The sequence below is a fragment of the Colias eurytheme genome, chromosome 30 (genome assembly GCF_061535395.1).
Source record: "Colias eurytheme isolate Ceu_HAF_F1 chromosome 30, ilColEury1 Martin Lab GWU primary, whole genome shotgun sequence".
NCBI lineage: Eukaryota > Metazoa > Arthropoda > Insecta > Lepidoptera > Pieridae > Colias > Colias eurytheme.
In genome coordinates, this window is record NC_143009.1 from 1,329,499 (window position 1) to 1,351,337 (window position 21,839).

Sequence of the window (21,839 nt, forward strand, 5' to 3'; positions counted from 1 at the left end):
CCGACAGAGTTGCGCAGTAAGAATCCTAAACGTTTGTATGCAGCGTTAGAAACATTGTGAATATGCTCATGAAACGAAAGATGAGGCACGAATGTGATACCTAAGTCGCGTACTTTATTCACACGTGATATTCGATCCTGTCCCAAACTATAAACATAGTTCCGTATATAGGCTGAACGACTAAATGTCATAAATTCACACTTGTCAATATTAAAGTGTAGTTTGTTCTCCACACTCCACATATAAACTGCATCTACGTCTGTTTGCAAGCGGCAGTAATCTTCATCCGATTTAATGACCTTAAATATTTTAACATCATCGGCAAAGAGTAAGATATCCGACTTTTCAATTACATCCGGTAAATCGTTTATCAGTAATAAAAACAGCAAAGGACCAAGATTTGATCCTTGACTTATACCAGATCGAGTAGAATAAGAATCTGAAATATACGGGCCATATTTAACAAATTGTTTCCGATCCCTAAGATAATTAGAAAACAGCTTGAGCAAAGTCGGGCCACATCCATGATCTGCTAACTTCAACAACAGTACATCATTATCAACACGGTCAAAAGCTTTGCGGAAATCGAGATAAATAACATCGACTTGATTCTGCTTATCCATTTCACGTGATAATGTCTCAACAAGTGAAATGAGATTTGTAGCGACCGACCTGCGTGGTAAAAAGGCATGCTGAAGAGGAGAGATGTATGGCTTGCATTCATGTAGCATTTGAGAATGCAAACACATCTCAAATACCTTGGCTAGTGAACATAAAATCGCCACTGGTCTATAATTTTCAACTTTGGTTCTACTGCCAGATTTAGGAATCGGTATAACTCGCGACTTCTTCCATAGTGTAGGGTATACACCTTTCATCAGAATAAGATTGAAGTGATGGCAGAATATCAGAATTATATGATTTATTTCACAAAAACGACATCAATAAACCAATGTAGATCTTAACTATTTCGTACATAAAACAAATGATTGTACATTCTTACGCTTGGTTGCACCATCTTTTAGTTAAAGTTAATGTCATATTTAAAAGTAACAGTAACGGTAACTTTAAAGTTTTACAGTGACAGCGTAATGTGTTGCATCAGCCTATTTTTAGCATAGTTATGTTTGGTCATAGCAGGGCATTAACTCGTTAATCCGTAAATCGTTAATTAACGAAGTTAACATTTCGATTAAAGGATTCACTTTTTTAAGTTAACTTCAAAAAATGTTAGCGGACTCCTTAACTTCCGTTAATACCTGGACAGAAACAGTTTAGGTGGTGGAAGCAGCAAAGCGAGTAACAACGGCGATGATGAGGAAGAAGACTTTTATTTCAATTAAATACACTTTTTTTGTTATTAACCTGTTAACTACTAGAACTAACACCAGTTCTTATATAATTTTCATGATGATCGGATAAAAAAAATAAAAAAATTTATTACGTGTTAACTAACAGATTTTAACGATTAATTTTAACTTGCGTTAAAAAATTTTGATAAACGGTTTAGCGATATATAAACGAAGTTAAATTTTTTATTAACGGTGCCCAGCTCTGGGTTTGCCGTTTGATTGCACCATATTTTAGTTGTAATTACGATTAATGTCAAATTTAATGATGAAATGAAAAAAACCAACATATTTTTTTAGGTTTTTTAGCTTAAGTCTCAAGTCAAATGTTATTTTATTTTGTTTTGTTGCCTCTGACAGTTTTTTAACGTTAACAATATAAACTGGGTAAAATTTAAATAGTAAGCGACCTAAGATAGACCCTTGCGGTACCCCTCTAGTTAATGTACAGTTACGTTTGTATGAAATTGGATTCACCACGATCTTACATAGGACTTTTTTTACCCGGTTTAATTTAAGTTAAGGGATATAATTAAATAATAATAATAATTTTTAAATTCTATTTTATAGTATCATAAACTTTAAATTCCAATGAAATTTGAAATTTTCTGAGGCTTCAAAATAAAAAATCGTCTGTAAATATAATTTTATTCTACGGGAAATGAAACAATACAATTAAACAATGCTTTGCTTAATAATTTATTGCTTAAACTTAATAATGTACAATCTAAGTCGATTTATTTTTCTATAAGAGTCATTGATGTTATAAAACACATTTTTTTAAATGTATTTTTCAAGTAGCAAAAATGTAAACAAAATTTAAACATTTTAGATAAATTTATACTTTCACATAGTTTTAAGTGAAATACATGTTTTAATAAAGATATTACAATTCACAAAGATCTAGTGATATTCTTAGAAACATCAAAATTGAAAATTCAATTATATTGTTATTACAATTTCCAGATATTTTCATCACTTTTGCTTACACCCCACTTTTGACCTAAATTTTGACCGACATTTATCGGTCAATTTCGCCGAACACTACATCCAGAGTACCAATGATGGCTACAATGTCGGCCAACATGAGATTTTTGCCGATTTTCTCGAGAGCCGCGAGATGAGCGAAGCCGGGCGCCTTAATCTTGCATCTGGAAAGGACATATAACATTAATATCTCTATTTAAAAAAATGTGTGCGTGTACTAGTGTACACACGTAAGAAGTGAAACTTCTTTATGACCTTATTTTTCAAAAAGTAATTTACTATATGCAACTTTACAGAAATACGTCGAATCACGCGTGGTAGGGACAAGAAAAAGATGGCGCGTAACGGAAAAATGTCAAGCGTAACGAAAAAATGTTACACTAAATTTTTTTCTAACCCCGATAAAGAAGTTTCACTTCAAAAATTATAAGATCAGGACTATGGGGATAATATTCCTTGAGGTACGGGGATGATTCTTCCAGGAATATCATAAAAAAGACGTGTGTCACTCGGGGACTGCCGCGGTAAAGCTATTGCATGCTATGCCTTCAAGACACACCTCCGCGCCCGTCCCCGTGGGGAGCGTGAGGTTTTTTCGTTACGGAATTTCTCGATTCGGTCCCCGCGCTCAAGGCCCGCGATAGAAGCTATGCAATAGCTTAAAAAATCGAGAGAGAACATAAACATGTTTAATCCAGTTTATTCCTATTCGCCCATCTATTTCACCAGTTTAATACTATTCCCCCATCATATTTCACCAGTTTAATACTATTCCCCCATCATATTTCACCAGTTTAATACTATTCCCCCATCATATTTCACCAGTATAATCCTATTCCCACATCATATTTCACCAGCTTAATCCTATTCCCCCATCATATTTCACCAGCTTAATCCTATTCCCCCATCATATTTCACCAGTTTAATACTATTCCCCCATCATATTTCACCAGTTTAATACCCTTTATTATTAACTCACCTATAAGGCTTAGAACTGCCATCGGACACCAGATAAATACCGAATTCACCCTTCGGGGCCTCAATAGCTGTGTAAGTAGAGCCGGGCGGTACTTGATAGCCTTGTGTGAACAGCTTGAAGTGGTGGATCAGGGCTTCCATCGACGTCTGTAAGTGAATTTTAATTGTATTATAGTGATGTGTGGATCAGGTCTTTTAGCGACGTCTGTAAGTGTTGTTGAACAGAATTAAATGGGTGTCGATCAGGTCTTTAGTGAATTTTAATTGTATTATAGTGATGTGTGAATCAGGTCTTTTAACGACGTCTGTAAGTGAATTTTAATTGTATTATAATGGTGTGTGGATCAGGTCTTTTATCGACGTCTGTAAGTGAAAATGAACTGTATTATTAGTGGGTGTGGATCAGGTCGGTGGACGACGTCTGTAGACGAAAATATTGAGTTTTTAGTTAACAGAGAATGGAGATTAAACTTTAAAGTGATGGCAAATAGCAATATTACTATTTATCAGGTCTTTACCAGTGTATTTACCATAAGCGGCAGTTTTCATAAAACTTTGGAATAAATAATGACAACAAAACAACAGAGTCTGTAAAACAACCACTTATAAGTATTAACGACAATAAAGTTGAAAGATTGTCAATCAAAAATTTCAAATGTTTTTGAAACAGAAAACCATTATTTAGTATTGATAAAAAGATAACATAATTTTAAAAGGGCAACTATGGAGTTTCTTGTCGGCTCTTATCCATAGATACTGCGGTGGTAAATGTTAAAATATGAAATGAAATGAAATGAAATGAAATGAAATGAAATGAAATATGTTTATTGTGGACATAGAAGATACAAATAAAATAAAACAAGAAACTTAAATCTAACTTAAATCTATGTTTGCCACAAAAGGCCTGCCACTCAGTGCGATACACTGATTTTCAGTGGTTGCCTTAGAATGCCCTGCTGACAGCGGATGTATGTTTTGCTCAAAACTGCGTCATGTTATTAAAAAATAAAAAATAATATAATATATAAAAATAATAAAAAATATGCTATGACGATTCAAAAATACCTTTAGAAGAAGACTAATTGAATAAATAAATGACTTGAGTTTGATTTTGAAACACAGTGTGGATCGGGTCTTTGGTCGGCGTCTGTACATCACGGATCATCTTTTTTTTTCTTTCTTTCGAGTCCTTCGACTCATATATTTTTTTTTCAAAAATCAATCAAAATAACTACTTTTATATACGTATATAAAGTAGTTATTTTGATATAAATACCTTCATTTCCTCCCTAGAGGGTGGAGTCAGTTTAGCGTCATCAGTTTTGACTTCGCCGGCCGGCATCTGGTTGAGACATTGATCTATGATGCGGAGCGATTGACGCATTTCTTCTACGCGGATTAGGTATCTGTCAAATAATATATTAATTAAAAAATAAATAAGATTAGTTTTAATATGTGAAAGCTAAAATAAATAAAAATCTGTTTGTGTAGCTAAATCTAGCACAAACAAAGATGACCAAACGGTTATCTTCTTATCTATACTAATATTATAAAGAGGAAAGGTTTGTATGTAAATATGTATGTATGGTTTTCACGCATAAACTACTGGACCGATTTTGATGAAATTTGGCACAGATAATCTTTAGACCCTGAGAAAGAACATAGGCTAACTTTTATTGCGAAATATGTGCCACGGGCGAAGCCGGGGTGGACCGCTAGTCTTCTTATATATAAAAATGAATCGCAAAATGTGTTGGTAAGCGCATAACTTGAGAACGGCTGAACCGATTTCGATAATTCTTTTTTTATTATATTCCTTGAAGTACGAGGATGGTTCTTATGTAGAGAAAACGTAAATATGTACCACGGGCGAAGCCGGGGCGGACCGCTAGTTTATATATAAAAATGAATCGCAAAATGTGTTGGTAAGCGCATAACTCGAGAACGGCTGAACCGATTTCGATAATTCTTTTTTTATTATATTCCTTGAAGTACGAGGATGGTTCTTATGTAGAGAAAACGTAAACATGTACCACGGGCGAAGCCGGGGCGGACCGCTAGTAATAAATGTTTAATGTATGTTTATTTAGTAATTCTAAATGTGTTTGTTGTATTTATTTTTTCGGATGAAATTTCATTTCTATACAAGCATAAACTAATAAGAGATTTTAGAATCATTTGTACGCAGCTATCTACTGACTATAGAAGTTTTTATAATAATCTGATAATAATCCGATTCTGAACCTAAATCAATCAAACCTTGCCATTTAATAACATTCAAACGCTTCTATGCATCAAACTCACAATTGCAGTTTAACTTCCAATCGGTACACAAAAAAAAAACAGTTTCAAGCACAAAATATCTTGTTTTAAATTCTTCAACTATAAAAAACCTGCTTTAAACCCCGTCAAAACACTCACCTATCATAACAATCGCCATTGGTACCGATGGGCACGTCGAAATCAACGAGATGGTACGCGTCGTAGGGCTGCGTCTTGCGTAAGTCCCATTTTATACCGGAGCCGCGGAGCATTACACCGCTGAAATAAAATAATCATTATAAATAAATGATAAATCTTAATATATATAAATTATAAATCTCGTGTCACAATGTTTGTCCTCAATGGACTCCTAAAGCACTTAACCGATTATAATAAAATTCGCACACCATGTGCAGTTCGATCCAACTTGAGAGATAGGATAGTTTAAACATGTAGGTACCACGGGCAAAGCCGGGGCGGACCGCTAGTTATAAATAAATAACATTGATAATAGTACAAAAAGAGCGTGTGTGCCGAGCACACGTGTCAGACGTGAAATTTCCTTGGCAAAATTCAAAAATTACCTATTTTTATAGAAATAAATAGTTTTATATACGTAAAAATTCGAAAAGCGCTTGTCTGTATATTTTCAGCCAAAAAGACTTATTTTTTTTTATGTACTAGCTGTGTCTGTATCTACCTGCTAGCTGTGTCTGTATTGTCTATCTACATATACACAATATAGACGCTCCTTAAAATACGTCCCCTACGTATTTGTGTAAAAGCATGACAACGGATTGACAAAAAATTCAAAATATATTTTTTTTGTAATTTGTATTATTTTTTTTAATCTCTTCTTAATATTTAGTTTCATAGCATTCAATGCAGGCAGGCTTATCACGTTCTGCCCATTAGTTGACAGTCATCGAACTTTTGATTCTTCAACATTTTGGTTAGCTTTCCCGTTTCCAGGAGAACTTATGTTATTAAATGCGCAGATTGAGAAATTAAACTTCTAGCACGCTTGCCTGGTCTCTAAGTCCGAGGTTCTCTCCATTGTTTTTTTTCCACTAATAAGTCCTTATTTCTATCTTTTACATAACTGTAACCGCAATTTTTCTTTCTTTTCTATCTATTATATACCTGAAACCGTAATTATTATTTCTTTTCTATCTATTACACACCTGAAACCGTAATTATTATTTCTTTTCTATCTATTACACACCTGAAACCGTAATTATTATTTCTTTTCTATCTATTAACACACCTGAAACCGTAATTAAGCGCGTCCTGAGCGGACACAATGCCGATATCCTTGGTTCGTTGCACCCAGATCCTGTTTGTGGTGAGAACGTCTTCAACTTCGTCGAGCCGCTCGGCGAACTTGCTCGCGAACTCGTATATATCGTCCATGAGACCGAGCGGCATGTCCTGGAATTGAGTATCACTACATAGTATAAAAGTCGCTTTCTCTGTCCCTATGTCTTAATCTTTAACTACGCAACGGATTTTGATGCGGTTTTTTTTAGATAGAGTGATTTCAAGAGGAAGGTTTTAGTATATAATTTACGAGGTTTCCGCCCGCGGCTTCGCCCGCGCAGTCAATGAAAAACCCGCATAGTTCCCGTTCCCGTGGGATATCCGGGATTGCATCATTTTCCCGGGATAAAAAGTAGCCTATGTCCTTTCTCGGGTATCTACATACCAAATTTCATGAAAATTGGTTCAGTAGTTTAGGCGTGATTGAGTAACAGACAGACAGACAGAGTTACTTTCGCATTTATAATATTAAGTATGGATTATTTTAGACAAAGAGGCCGAAGCCGCGGACGGAAAGCTAGTATAAATGTAAAATCCATGCAGGTTCTTCAAATTTATTATAAACAATATTTAAACTGTTATATTCTTCCATTAAAGTCTAAGAGCGTATACGCACTATGCGGGTAGCCGCATTGCGGGTAGCCGTCCGCAATGCGGCTACCCGCAGACCGCACAGTGCGCATAGAAATGAATATTACGTACATAATTGTGCTTGCGGTCAGCCGGACGGCTACCCGCAATGCGGCTACCCGCATAGTGCGTATACGCTCTAATCCTAACTATCGTTAGCCACAACAGTGCTATTACTTAATTTTCGTTGGCGTAAAGCGGTGGGTTTCATATACTTAGAAAATTAATGTTTACCAAGTAAGAGGCAATTTTTAAATTCTTGATCAAAATTTATTTTTTAATATTTTTAAGGTTGATGTTCCGACCGTCCCTCCATACATTTTTGATTACCTCTAAACACTTAACACAGACACTATTTCTTTAAAACTAATCATTTTATCACTTCTCTATAATGAAATGTGTGCGCGTTCGACCTTTTTAATCAATAATTTACAATATTTACTTAGAAAAACAACAGTAAAATACCGGAAAAATTTGACACTTCTACAGTAGTGTGCGTGACTTTTGCCAAGCGAAACACGACATAAAGCACGACATCTAGCGCATAGACTATATACTTATTACAGATCTAGCGCGTCAATGTCTAAACGAAAGGCGATGTTTAGACATTGACGCGCTAGATGTCGTGCATTCGCGTTCGTTATCTTATGCATAATGAGCATAATTCTAATAAATCAAAGTTCTGTGTAAAAATTGAGTAATTTCATTTCCAATCGTTCAAAGAAAATAACAATAAAATAAAATAAAACTAATGACCTTAGAAACTATGTTTTTTTTTATTTATTACTCATTATTGTTCGTCCGTCGTAGGTCTGTAAACTGTATTGTACACTGAAGGTAAATGGTACTGTAGGTACTTTAGTTCGGCGTCGTCGCTCGTCGGCTTGATATAAAATTACATTCTTGATTTCATTGACACGCGCTATGATTTGCGCGCGGAATTTCTTGTGTTGTGAATTTATTTTTGTATGCTATGCATTTTAATTGATTCAAATTGCAATGTTTCTCTAGTATGCATTTGAGACTATATTGTAAATTGTAATAATTGATCGTGGGTATAGTAATTAATTATTCTAATAACGCAATTAGTAATATATGTATTTTCGGTGGGATTCAAAACAAAAAATTGGCCCGTGATTTTTATGAAATTTCACCACATTGCAAATCACATCAATCATAGTTCATACACATGTATGACGAAAGTGATTAGTATTGTGGCTAACATTGACTCATCAGTTCATCACTGAAACCAGTGATAAATCAGTACCTATATCATATTGTGTTTGAATATTTTTAAACAATGATATAAGTATACAATTATTATAAATCGGTAAACTATCAAAGTAATCACAAACTTGCAAACATTGGTAAAATGTCCAGTAGTTTATGAGCCTATTCATTACAATCAAACAAACAAACAAAGTTTTCCTCTTTATAATATTAGTGTAGACAAACACTATGAATACGATCACGAATGCAAATTCGGGGATTTTCTAATTATTGCTAAATAATAATTGAATTCGTTTTGAAATACTCTATAATTTTTAGTGTATAAATAGACATTTATAATGTGGTGCTCATTTTTTTTGTACTGCTAACGCTATTGTAGGTACCTATTTTCGTTGTTTTATTTCAAGTGAACACGGCCATACAATTTTGTCACGAGCCGCCTATGATTGTAGGTACTTTTGTTAGGCTCCTTCGTCGTCCGCGTCGGCTCGAAAGTTCTTGATTTCATTGTCACGCGCTATGATTTGCGCGCGGATTTTCTTGTGTTGTGAATTTATTTTTGTATTATTATTATTTTTTATTTTTTTTTTATTTTATTGATTCAAATAAAATATTTCACTAGTATGCATTTGAGACTATATTGTATTATGTATAATTTATCGTAGGTATAGTTATTCTTATAACGCAGTTATATTTTCGGTGGGACAATTTGACCCGTGATTTTTCTGAAATATCACCACGTTGCAAATCACATCAATCATACACACGTATGACGAAAGTATAGTGGCTATAATTGACTCATCAGTTCATCACTGAAACCAGTGATAAATCAGTATATCATATTTTATTGTGTTTGAATATTTTTTAAACAACGATATATACAATATTATTATAAATCGGTAAACTACCAAAGTACTTCCGAATTTTCAGACAGACAAACAAGTAGTTTGAACACGCAGTTTTCTTATACTAGTAGCAAAAATCAAAACCATAATATTATGTTTACCTACTATATTTTACTAAAAGTCGAGTGCGTCGAAATCGTAAATAATAATATGTTTTTCACCTTCCTGGTTATTTTCCCATAGTAAATAGTGTTTTAGGTTTGTTGTTGTAGGTAGGAATAATAATAATTATTCTTACATGTTGGTTATGAAATGTATATTGAAATAATTTACTTTTACAAATCATTAGTGATATGAGTTTTGAGTGAAAATGCTTGGATCAGCATAATATTATATGGTACTACATGTTTTGATAAAAAAAACAATAGTGTAATAAAATAAAACTGCGTTTTATTGTAATCAATGTTGACAATTTTAAATTCCAAAATTATTGATCAATAAAATAGTTTACACCAACAAATATAACTTTTATTTTTATAACAATCGTTCATAATATAAACCGTAGCAGGTGGCGTTTTGAAGTTCTGTCTACTCATACAGAAAAATGGAAAACTTGTTTTTTTTTGTAAACAATTTATTACTCATGTTGTTTGGCAACTCGAAGCGTGGTCGTCCGTCGTAGGTACTTTTGTTCGGCGTCGCGTCGTCGTCCGCGTCGGCTTGATATAAAACATTCTTGATTTCATTGACACGCGCTATGATTTGCGCGCGGAATTTCTTGTGTTGTGAATTTATTTTTGTATGCTATGCATTTTAATTGAATCAAATTGCAATATTTCTCTAGTATGCATTTGAGACTATATTGTAATAATTGATCGTGGGTAGGTATAGTAATTAATTATTCTAATAACGCAATTATATTTTCGGTGGGATTCAAAACAAAAAATTGGCCCGTGATTTTTATGAAATTTCACCACATTGCAAATTTTATATTATACAATTACAATTACAATTATTATAAATCGGTAAACTATCAAAGTAATTACAAACTTGCAAAATATGCTTTTCCGAATTTTCAGACAGACACACAATTTTATTAGTTTGTTTTAGCAAAGTAGGTACCTATACCTATACGCTTACGTCGCGCGTCGCGTCGTCGAAAACGGTGCGCCCAGAAACAAACATACCTAATTCAGTTACAATCCTTTTTTTGTTCCGTAATTTATTGTATTTATTCTAATACGATTTTTTTTATTCGTCGGCCAGTTCTACTAGGTATAAAAAGATAAAATTGAAATATAATTATTGTAGCGACAGCCATATTATGTTACTATGTTTTCGTAAATATGTTTTTCACCTTCCTGGTTATTTTCACATAATCTTATTCTTATATATAAAAATGAATCGCAAAATGTGTTGGTAAGCGCATAACTCGAGAACGGCTGAACCGATTTCGATCATTCTTTTTTTATTATATTCCTTGAAGTACGAGGATGGTTTTTATGTAGAGAAAACGTAAATATTATGTACCACGTGCGAAGCCGGGGCGGACCGCTAGTATATATATATAAATGAATCGCAAAATGTGTTGGTAAGCGCATAACTCGAGAACGGCTGAACCGATTTCGATAATTCTTTTTTTATTATATTCCTTGAAGTACGAGGATGGTTCTTATGTAGAGAAAACGTAAACATGTACCACGGGCGAAGCCGGGGCGGACCGCTAGTCTAATATAAAAATGAATCGCAAAATGTGTTGGTAAGCGCATAACTCGAGAACGGCTGAACCGATTTCGATAATTCTTTTTTTATTATATCCCTTGAAGTACGAGGATGGTTCTTATAGCTAGAGAGCTAGTTAGTTTAGTTTTAGTGCAGTGGCAGTGTAAATGTTGTTGTTGAGGTTATGTAAATTTAACACTTTAGTTAACTACCAAGATATAAAGAAATGAGGATAGGACACAATAACTATTGGTTGAGGTATTTATAAACTCATAATATACTTTTAAAAAAATCACGTTTTAATAAATTTCTAGAATTAAATTAGAACAGCTGATTCAAAATAGCCTAAAAAATCTTAATAATAATAATTACGCTTCACAGCAAGAAGAAATGTACCATATGTACCCGCACAAAGTCGATATTGTGTTGCCTACCGTTCGACTCAATGGCTAGGGTTGTAACTACCTTTAATAATTATTACCAAACTAATAAACCGAGTGATGCGAAATAACCATAATTCTTTTAGAGTTTGATAAAATGATCAGGCAGGTTTTTTCTTTAATCCTCTGAATTCTCGGTTACTAAATTGTATCGTTGAAATTATTCTTAATCGCGTAAATTTAATAAATAATCATATGGAAAACACTTTTCATTTGTTTTTTTACTTTCACGCCCAACTACTATACAATAATTACGTTGTTTCGGTATTTTGACGAGAAAACGCAGGAAACATCCGTTGTAACTTGTATCATTTTAGATAGATTGTATATTTTGTATCTGTAGAATTGAAATCAAAGCTATGTATATGTTGTCTCCATTCTTTTCTTATCGGATTGTTGATCCCAATGCGAATGCGTCACTTAAATTTTATAAAAGACAATTAAGAACATCAAAAATAAAGTGATACGTAAATATTTCACAGTGCAATATATTATGTAATTAATAATAATTATATATTTATGAAAAAATAATTACATCAGATTTAATAATAGCAATTGTTTTGAATGTACATAATATGAATAAATGATTACATCATAATAGTAATAATCACAATTGTTTTATTTCCCATTTGTTGCAACCCTAGCATATTTTCATGTAGCAGCAGAAGTACCTACACTGGCGGCTAATAGTTCTTTTATTATATAATTTACGTTTTACTTTTACAGAATCCGATTCAATGGATTATGAAGACGAGTCACACAACGCCATACGATAGTGATGATGAATGAACATTTCAATGAATGCATGCGTGTTTTTTTATGTTGTTTTGTAATTGTTAATTGTTTCTTAAATAAAGAAATAAACTAAATATTTAAATGATGATTTGTTATTTGCAACACAACTTTATATTTGAGATTCTTTACAAATGTATATTTAGTTTTGTATCATCAAATTTATAAATTTTATTCCATAGTTTTCAAAATTAAATGTAAATGACCATAAAAACATTAATAAAGTAAATCATTGATGTAAGGTCAGGGAACGTAATACATATATACATCTGACCATGTAGAAGCTAAGTCTTGTTGACTGCTGAAGTCTGTAAAGTTTTGTTGTCTGCTGAAGTCTGTACGCAATGAAAATGTCTGCCGTTTCGAAAATAAGTTTTTAAGACCCTAATAAATAAAATATATGAATGGCAGATCTGGTCAAATACTTTCAAAATTGTATTTTTTTCAGCACTTTCATAAGTGTCTGCCAGAATGTTATCCGCGTGATAATGGTCTGCCATTGTTATTTTCCGATAGTAATAATAATCTATTTTCAAATATCAAAATGGCAGACGTGGTCAAATGGTTTCAAAGTTCGCCAAAAATTTCCACCTGTCTTACCTAAGCGCGCGCCCCGTCCACCACTCTGGGCTTAGTGACTCCTCATCTCATGTGTAGTAGGTATAGGGGAATCAACACACAAAAATCCAGGTCTGGTCAAATACATACAGGTAGCTTTGCGCTAGCTCTCTATTACTTCTTATGGAGAGAAAACGTAAACATGTACCACGGGCGAAGCCGGGGCGGACCGCTAGTAAATAATAAAATAATAAATAGTGTATTAGATTTGTTATTGTATCTTGTATACCTACGAATAATTATTCTTACGTCTTGTTGGGAAATGTTCAAATACCTACCTATTGAAATAATTTACTGTTACAAATCATTAGTGTTATTAGTTTTGAGTGAATAGGCATGGATCAGAAATTCAGAATATAATATGCTACTAACTACTCAAATACATACATGTTTACACAACAAACACCACTGACCTCTATAAGTTATAGAGGTCAGTGACCGTCAGTGACAAACACTATGGATACCTACGCTCGCGAATGCAAATTCGGTGATTTACTAATTATTGATACCTAGTCATTGAATTCGTTTTGAAATAGCCTGTACTTTGTAATTTTTAGTGTTATAGACATTTATAAAATGTGGTGCTCATTTTTTTTTGTAATAAATTATCCTGCTACGCTATTGTATTTTCGTTGTTTTATTTCAAGTGAACACCCATACAATTTTGTCACGAGCCGCCTCTGGCCTCTGGGTGAAATCAACCAGTCAAATGATTTTTGTTCTAATTGTATTTTGGTAGGTAGTAGTTTGTTTAGAATTTACATTACCATTGTTTAATTTTTATTTTGTATTTGCAGTAAAATAAAAAGATGAAAAACTTCATTAGGTATATTGTACGACACCTCACTCTGAATCGCGCTAGCGAAATTTTTTCGTTACAGAGCACATATACAACTTTCGGACAATCTTCATTGAGGCCGGCCGGCAAATCGAGTATGTCGAAAAACTTCACTTATTCGATGGAGGTATTCTACCTTCCTTCCTCCACAGTTGTGGGACCCCGACGTGCATTGAACACGCAGCTTTCTGATACTATTAGCTAAAATCAAAACCACAGATATGTCTGTGATCAAAACCATAATAATATTTTTACCTATTATTTTACTAAAAGTCGAGTGCATCGAAAATCGAAATCGTAAATATGTTTTTCACCTTCCTGGTTTTTTTTCCATAGTAAATAGTGTTTTTGATTTGTTGTTGTATGAATAATTATTCTTACTTGTTGGTTATGAAATGTATATTGAAATAATTTACTTTTACAAATCATTAGTGATATTAGTTTTGAGTGAAAATGCTTGGATCAGCATAATATCATATTTGCTACTTCAAATACATGTTTTGATAAAAAAAAAACAATAGTGTAATGTAGGTAATAAAATAAAACTGCGTTTTATTGTAGGTAATCAATTTTGACATTATTTATTTCCCAAAATTACAATAAAATAGTTTACGCCAACAAATATAACTTTTATTTTTATAACAATCCTACTTCCTACTAATGCGAAAGTTTGTGAGGATGTGTATGTGTGTGTTTCACGCAAATACTACTGAACCGATTACAATGAAATTTAGCACACATATAGAACGTAACTTGGACACATTGAATAGGTTTTATCCCGGAAACCCCACGGGAACGGGAACTATACGGGTTTTTTTTTGAAAATGCGGGCGGAAAGCTAATCGTTCATAATAATATAAACCGTAGCAGGTGGCGTTTTGAAGTTTTGTCTACCCATAATGTGAAAAGTAAATCGTAATTTAAACATTATTTCAAAATAACATCGAACAATGCGTCGAACACATTCATTTGACATTTCAAATAGAAACTATGACATATGACGTTTGCAAGAGAGATAGATATAGGTATGTGTCAAAACAAAACTTTTACTTTTATTTCTATTTATTCGGTATAATTACAACTTAATAGTGATAAATATGATCATTATAAATACAAATAGGAATTAACAATATCACGAACACGACACAACTAGTATTTTACCGATTCCATACGTAGTCATACATGTTTCAAAAGAAAAACTTTTACTTTTACTATTATTTCAATTTATCCGGTTTAATTAAGACTTAATATTGATACATATGATCATTATAAATACAAATAGGAATTAACAATATTATAACGAATACGTGGCACAACTAAAATTTTACCAATACCACCCGTGGTCATTCTCCTTTGTGGGTCATTTGTAACAGGATGGCGGTTCTACAGCGAAAAAAGAAAAATGATGGTCAGAACGCTGATACCGGATACCTTAAGATACTGTAATATAAAATATTACTAGATTAGATAAAATATTATAGGTAGTATCTTCACCGTGTGTGACGCGCTTTACATTCACGCCATCTAGAGTTAAATCTTTATCATTTTTGTATACGTCTGTGTGTGTAAACGACCCTGTATGCAATGACAGATGTTATAATGCATTTTTTTACCAAATTGGGTGGATTTTAAGGCAATGATATGACATATTTCAATAAAATATAATATTCAGTAACCGCCATGACTATTCCTACGACCTTAATCTTTTCCAATTACGCAAAAACTCAAATAAACTAGAAATGTAGAATTCAGCGCCATCTAGCGGGACATTGGCTGGGAACAGATCGTAGGAATCACCTTAAAGTGAAACTTTTATTACATCGTCTCAAACTTTTTGGTCTGTGTAGCGCATGTCGCGTGTATCGCGGCTGCCGAGTAGGTATACCTACTCGGCAGCCGACCGTCACGCGACATGCGCTACACAAAGCAGTGTTCGGAACCGTTCGAACAGTTTCACTTTTACCGTGGTTTCATAAAACCACACAACATTTTTATATTAAACAACCAATTAAAAAAGGCACATTTTACTGGTGACATTTTTTTTATAGTTGTATATTACTTTATTGGACAAAAAAGCTCGTACCAAGGATTGAAAATTCGCCCCTTAATATAGATAATATTATTCCAGTAGGTTAATACTAATTTGCTCACCAAAGAAACACCCCCCGGGCGTATATAAGCGGAGTGCATCCTGGCCCCACTCACTCTCTCGTAGAACTCCATCATTTTCTCTCTCTCCTCGAAAAGCCAGAAGAAAGGAGTAAGAGCGCCAACGTCCAACGCGTGAGTACCGACCGCCATTATGTGGTTGAGGATACGCGTTATTTCCGCGAAAAGCGCTGGAAAGAGTTGAGTAGAGTCAGTAAGAGTAGAGGAGAGTCTTAACATTGTAATCATGACTACCAACGGCTATTGTGTGGTTGGCTATACGAGATATATAAGGAAAAAATGTATAAAAAAGGATAGCAGAGCAGTGGAGTTAGGAAAAGTTAAAAAGAATTCCAAAATTCGATTACTGCTCTATCATACTAATATTAAAATTACGAAAGTCTGTACTGTTTTCACACCGAATTTGATGATATCATTTAAATAGAATACATACAAATATAACACATAAGCACATAATTACTCGCTTTTGCTTGCCTAATCAGGCAAGCAACAGCTATAATTATTAATATTATAATATATCAGTATCTATACAGTCATATAATAAAATCGTAGGAAAGTGAAAACTGTTTATTGAATATTTTTTTAAAAGAAATTGCGTGATCTATAATAAAAGTAACGACGAGTAAAAGTAACTATAAGAAACTCCACGGGAGCGGGAACTATGCAGGTTTTTCTTTGACAACACGGGCGAAGCCGCGGGCGGAAAGCTAGTCTAACATAAAACTATTAACAACGATTTTACTCACTTCTAATATACTTCGCACGCAGCGGTATGTCGATATTCAACAACTTTTCTACCGCCAAACTGTAGCATTGTTCATTGCACATCATCGACACATAGTCCAGCCTATCGAAGTAGGGTAACGCTTGTGTGTATGTCTTGTATTCTATCAGTTTCTCTGTACCACGGTGCAACAGGCCTATGTGTGGGTCTGCGCCGCGTACTGTCTGGAATATTTAAGTTTAGTTCAGTTAATATGTTTAGTTTTAGTACGTGGTATATGTAGCGAGTACATATTTGCACATATCAGCTGTATAATAAGCATGTAGAACATAGTATACAAGTCATATTGTATTGAAATAAATCAGACATTATAATATAGATGTCATATTATAGACGTTATAACACTTTGTCTCGTTATTTTATTGCCATAACACAAAATCTGGCAAACCTTGAAATCATATATAAAAATTACCTTGTTTACGTGCTATTTTGTGCTATTAAGAAAGAAAGAAAAGAAATTTATTGCCAAAAAAAAACACAGCCAAACACATTATAAATCTTACTTCCCTACTAATATTAAAAACACAAACGTTTTTAAGAATGTTTGTATGTACATTTAGTCCTCTTTTACGAAAAAACAACTGAATAATTTTTGATGATACTTGGCAGTGATGTAGCTTAATATATTGTATCAGAACAGCAGCTATAAAATACTTGCTTTTACCTTGGGTAAAACCGTGCGAGTATTCATTTTACTTTTCATTCAAATATGACTTGCAAAAAGAGTTTTGTTATTGCAAATCAACATTTTGAAAGATATACATTCTCATAGACAAACTAAAAAACATACTTTCATTATCTACACTAATATTATAAAGAGGAAAACTTTGTTTGCTTGTTTGTTTGATTGTAATGAATAGGCTCATAAACTACTGGACCGATTTTGATGAAATTTGGCACAGATAATCTTTAGACCCTGAGAAAGAAAATAGGCTACCTTTTATTGCGAAATATGTACCACGGGCGAAGCCGGGGCGGACCGCTAGTTTCCTATACAATTATTAACATAACGTTTCTAAACTAACCTCTCCATCCAATTCCAAGACGAGACGCAACACGCCGTGAGCGGCCGGATGCTGCGGGCCGAAGTTGATGATCATGTTCTTGACTTGCTTCTCCGTTGGTGTTATCACACCTTGAAAATTAATGTATCGTTAAAAAAAAATCGTTAAAAATCGTTTATTTAGTACTAAGTAATACATAACACAATACAATTTGAACTCGACAATCGTATGTTTAGTAATAACTACAGTTTTGCATTTTTAAATAGAAAAAAATTTCGATCATGATAAATTTTTTCAATCCTTTGAAAATATATTTTTATACAGCATTAGAATGCCATATTAAACCAAAATATCAAATTCAATACTACAGTTTCCTGCCAGCCGCAGGTAAAATAAGTTATGACGATTCAAAAGTGCTTCTAGAAGTCTAATTGAACGAATAAATTAAGTTTGAGTTAACAGTCTTTCTTCATATTACATACTAGCGGTCCGCCCCGGCTTCGCCCATGGTACATATTTACGTTTTCTCTACATAAGAACCATTCTCGTGCTTCAAAGAATATAATAAAAAGAGGATTATCGAAATTGGTCCACCCTTTCACGCATGATGCCGTTACAACGCGAAACGGAAAAGAAAATCTATATATAGAAAAAACATTTTTATATATATAGATGTTTAAACACTTATAGATTCTGACCATTACAAACAGACAGATTTAACACGTTAATTCAATCTTCATGCACTTATCAAGGATCAGTGACACTACAATAATTTCATGGATGTTTACTTTTATACTGAATCAACCAAAAACAAAACAAAAATCAATAAAGCATGTTATTTTGCTGATTCTTTACATTATACACTTTCCAAATTTGTTGTAGCTTATAAAAGCTACCCGTGTACAGCCGCTCTAAATTTGTTTATGTTCACAATGAGAAGAGAAAGCCATTTAGTTCAAAAATCAATTGTATCTTTTCATTCATATAAATTAGAAATTTTTAGTAAATGTTTCTGTATCTTCTCTAAATAAATCCATAAATTTTATACTCACCATTGTACGGTGGGTGTGCAAGTTCCCTTCCAAGTTCTTCGTGGAACATCACCGGTCCCTCGAACTGCTTGATGTAAGTTGGATCTGGATGCCATCTGTGGCCTTTTCGGTCTTGGCTGAAAATACGAATTTATTAGTTAGTTGTATTAAGTATTATTATTTTGTATAAGTTTTGGCTTAAATATAGGTTTAGTTTGTTAAACGTATGATTTTCGTATTAGTTTTAGTACTTGCAATCATATAAATTGAGAATAAAGCAATTAAATCATAGATATGTAAGTAGATCGATCTTAACTGTTTTTGATTTGAACATTGTGGTTTTTGTATTTTTCACTTTAGCAGGTTAGCAGGCGAAATAAAATTACAGAGTAACGTTAAATTTATTATTTGTAGTGTAGTTAATACATACGAAATACAAAATCTTAGCTATCAGCTGAGAAATTGAACAGGTTAAACCTAAGTTATTACATAATGTTTATTAAGTTTTTACACGAAAACAAAAGAAAAAAAATACTTTTCTATATCGTTGGGCACTCACTTCACATTGTAAATGGCTGGTAAATTCTTTAATAGCCCTTTAGAAGGGTTTAAATTGGCGGATTTTCGCAGCAAAACATTCACCAACGAAGCCATTATTGCAGAGACTACGTTTCGTTTCACGTAATTCTGACGTTTTGAATTGTGATATCTAAAAATTTATCTTTCAAAGCAATATCATGAATTTATAATATATGTAAAGATCCACTTATGAAGCACTAAAATAAATATCAATACATTAATTAATTCGAGTTAAATGTCTCCTATTTTTTTATAATGATTATTCTTCGACATCAGAAAAAGCACTTCTACCAATCCCGTATAACGAGATACAATCAACGTAAATGTCAGTCACTCTGTGACGTCAGTAGTCACAGCTTATATTTTCAAGTATTGTCTAGTATTGTGAATGGAATGGTTTTATAAAATATAATTTAGTGCACTGAAAATTTATTTTAATCATATATCAGGCCATTAGTATAGTTGTCATTTATTCCATCTGGGCAAATATAAACTATGCAAAGAACTTCAATCAAAATTTCGTTTGCCCCAAAGTTTGCCCCAAATTATTCATTGGCAACACTTTACGAAAGCACCAATTAAACTTTTTTCCCTTCGTTCTATGATCTGTCTGTTTTTATTGGTTGTCTGTAAATCTACAAATCTTCATTCAATACATTCAGCCTTCACTTGTGCATAAAAAAAGTTACGTCTTGACGCGAGTGATGCAAGGTGCTCATATTAAATGCGTTCAATGTTGTGTTTTATACTTTTAAGTGCAAGTGTACCGATTTATTGCTTATATTATTTGCAATATGTGATTTTATTGTAAATAATTATAATATCTTACAAAATGGACGTGAAATGCTATAATCGTGGGTGTAATATGTGACTTAGTGGAGTGCTTATGTTCTTTTGTGGAGAACTTTTTTGTTCTGTGCTTTCTAAGTTTACTTGTATTAAATTCCGTAAGTATTTAGTTCGTACATCGATATAATTAGCTATATTGACATGCACTTGTATGTAGGGTAGTGCATATAACTGCAATATTACGTTTAAAATCGCAGCATGAGTCACATCTAGCGTATCCCTTTTTATTGTTTTTATTATTTATGCAAACCATCAGAATGGCATTAGATCGCATCGGTCCTGTGGTCTTTGCAAATGTAAAAAAATAGGGCAAGAAAAATAAAAAATAAAAAATAATATTTGATACGTAACTTTTCTTTTAGCAAGTGTATGGTTGAATGAATGGTCAGGAATAATTACGATTTACCTACTATAAAAATATTGCATATTGTTACGAATATGTATACTTACCTACCTAAGAATGAAATCTTAAGTTATAAAAAAATAATGTTCTGTAAACTACTAACTAATAAAAAACAATTAAAAAAATAAAACTTAAAATGATATTTATTTTTGGTATTTTTTAAAGTAGGTACATACCTACAATGTCTTTATTATTAAAACACAAAACAAAATTGCCAATACAAATTCATACACAATTTAATTGGGTTTATTCTTATTCAATTTAAGTTCAGCTTTTAATCATAATCTAGCTAGTTTTGATTATATAAATATTTAACTACATAATAGTGCTGATCTGATATCATAAGATAATATTATTTAATCCATCAGTCCCCGGAATCACAGACACAATAGATAATCTATTGTGTCGCGCCCCGATCGGGGCGCTCGGTGGTCAATGGGTTAATTAAATAAATATCCATTTATCCTATCTATCTAATTATCTATCTCTTCTTACTTAATTCATCATCTGGGTGTTAATCTATACTATTATTATAAAGCTGAAGAGTTTGTTTGAATGCGCTAATCTCAGGAACTACTGGACCGATTTGAAATTTTTTTTAGATAGCCCATTTATCAAGGAAGGCGGTTTTACCTGCATTTCTCCGCTCCTGTTGGTCTTAGCGTGATTATTTATAAAAAGATTATGATAAAACATAATACATAACATAATCTTTTTAAACCATTTTAAAAAGATTATGTGGAAAATGCATAATAAACAAAACCATTGTTTATTTTAATCTGCAGCATTTATGTTATTTTTATCTTAATACATATAAGCAATTAAACTAATTACAAACATGTTGAAACAATAACATCTTGGATTATTTGCAATATAATTAATTTATTCTTATTATCATAACTACATAATATACCTTTTTGTTTATCTACTAATATTATAAAGCTGAAGAATTTGTTTGAACGCGCTAATATCAGGAACTACTGGTCCGATTTGAAAAATTCTTTCGGTG

The 21,839-nt window shown here is 32.9% G+C and overlaps 2 protein-coding genes across 2 annotated transcripts in view; one reads left to right on the forward strand and one right to left on the reverse strand.

Annotated features, from left to right (window-relative positions):
* Positions 1 to 1,983: 1,983 nt before the first annotated feature.
* Positions 1,984 to 19,710, reverse strand: ND-49 (NADH dehydrogenase (ubiquinone) 49 kDa subunit). Its single transcript, XM_090118498.1, has 10 exons — positions 19,559 to 19,710; positions 19,021 to 19,136; positions 17,990 to 18,099; positions 16,927 to 17,128; positions 16,163 to 16,350; positions 6,844 to 7,007; positions 5,736 to 5,855; positions 4,591 to 4,720; positions 3,316 to 3,461; positions 1,984 to 2,500 (listed from the first exon to the last, which is right to left on the reverse strand). Exons 1-10 carry the CDS (start codon positions 19,651 to 19,653, stop codon positions 2,371 to 2,373), a joined length of 1,401 nt encoding a protein of 466 aa, XP_089974624.1. The 5' UTR covers positions 19,654 to 19,710; the 3' UTR covers positions 1,984 to 2,370.
* A 542-nt stretch (positions 19,711 to 20,252) lies between these two features.
* The window catches only part of LOC149895687 (uncharacterized), a 103,870-nt gene continuing 102,283 nt past the window's right edge, over positions 20,253 to 21,839 (forward strand). Inside the window, exon 1 of the mRNA XM_090118654.1 lies at positions 20,253 to 20,525. The gene's annotated coding sequence lies outside the window, so the exon portion shown is untranslated. The remainder of the gene's footprint in view (positions 20,526 to 21,839) is intronic.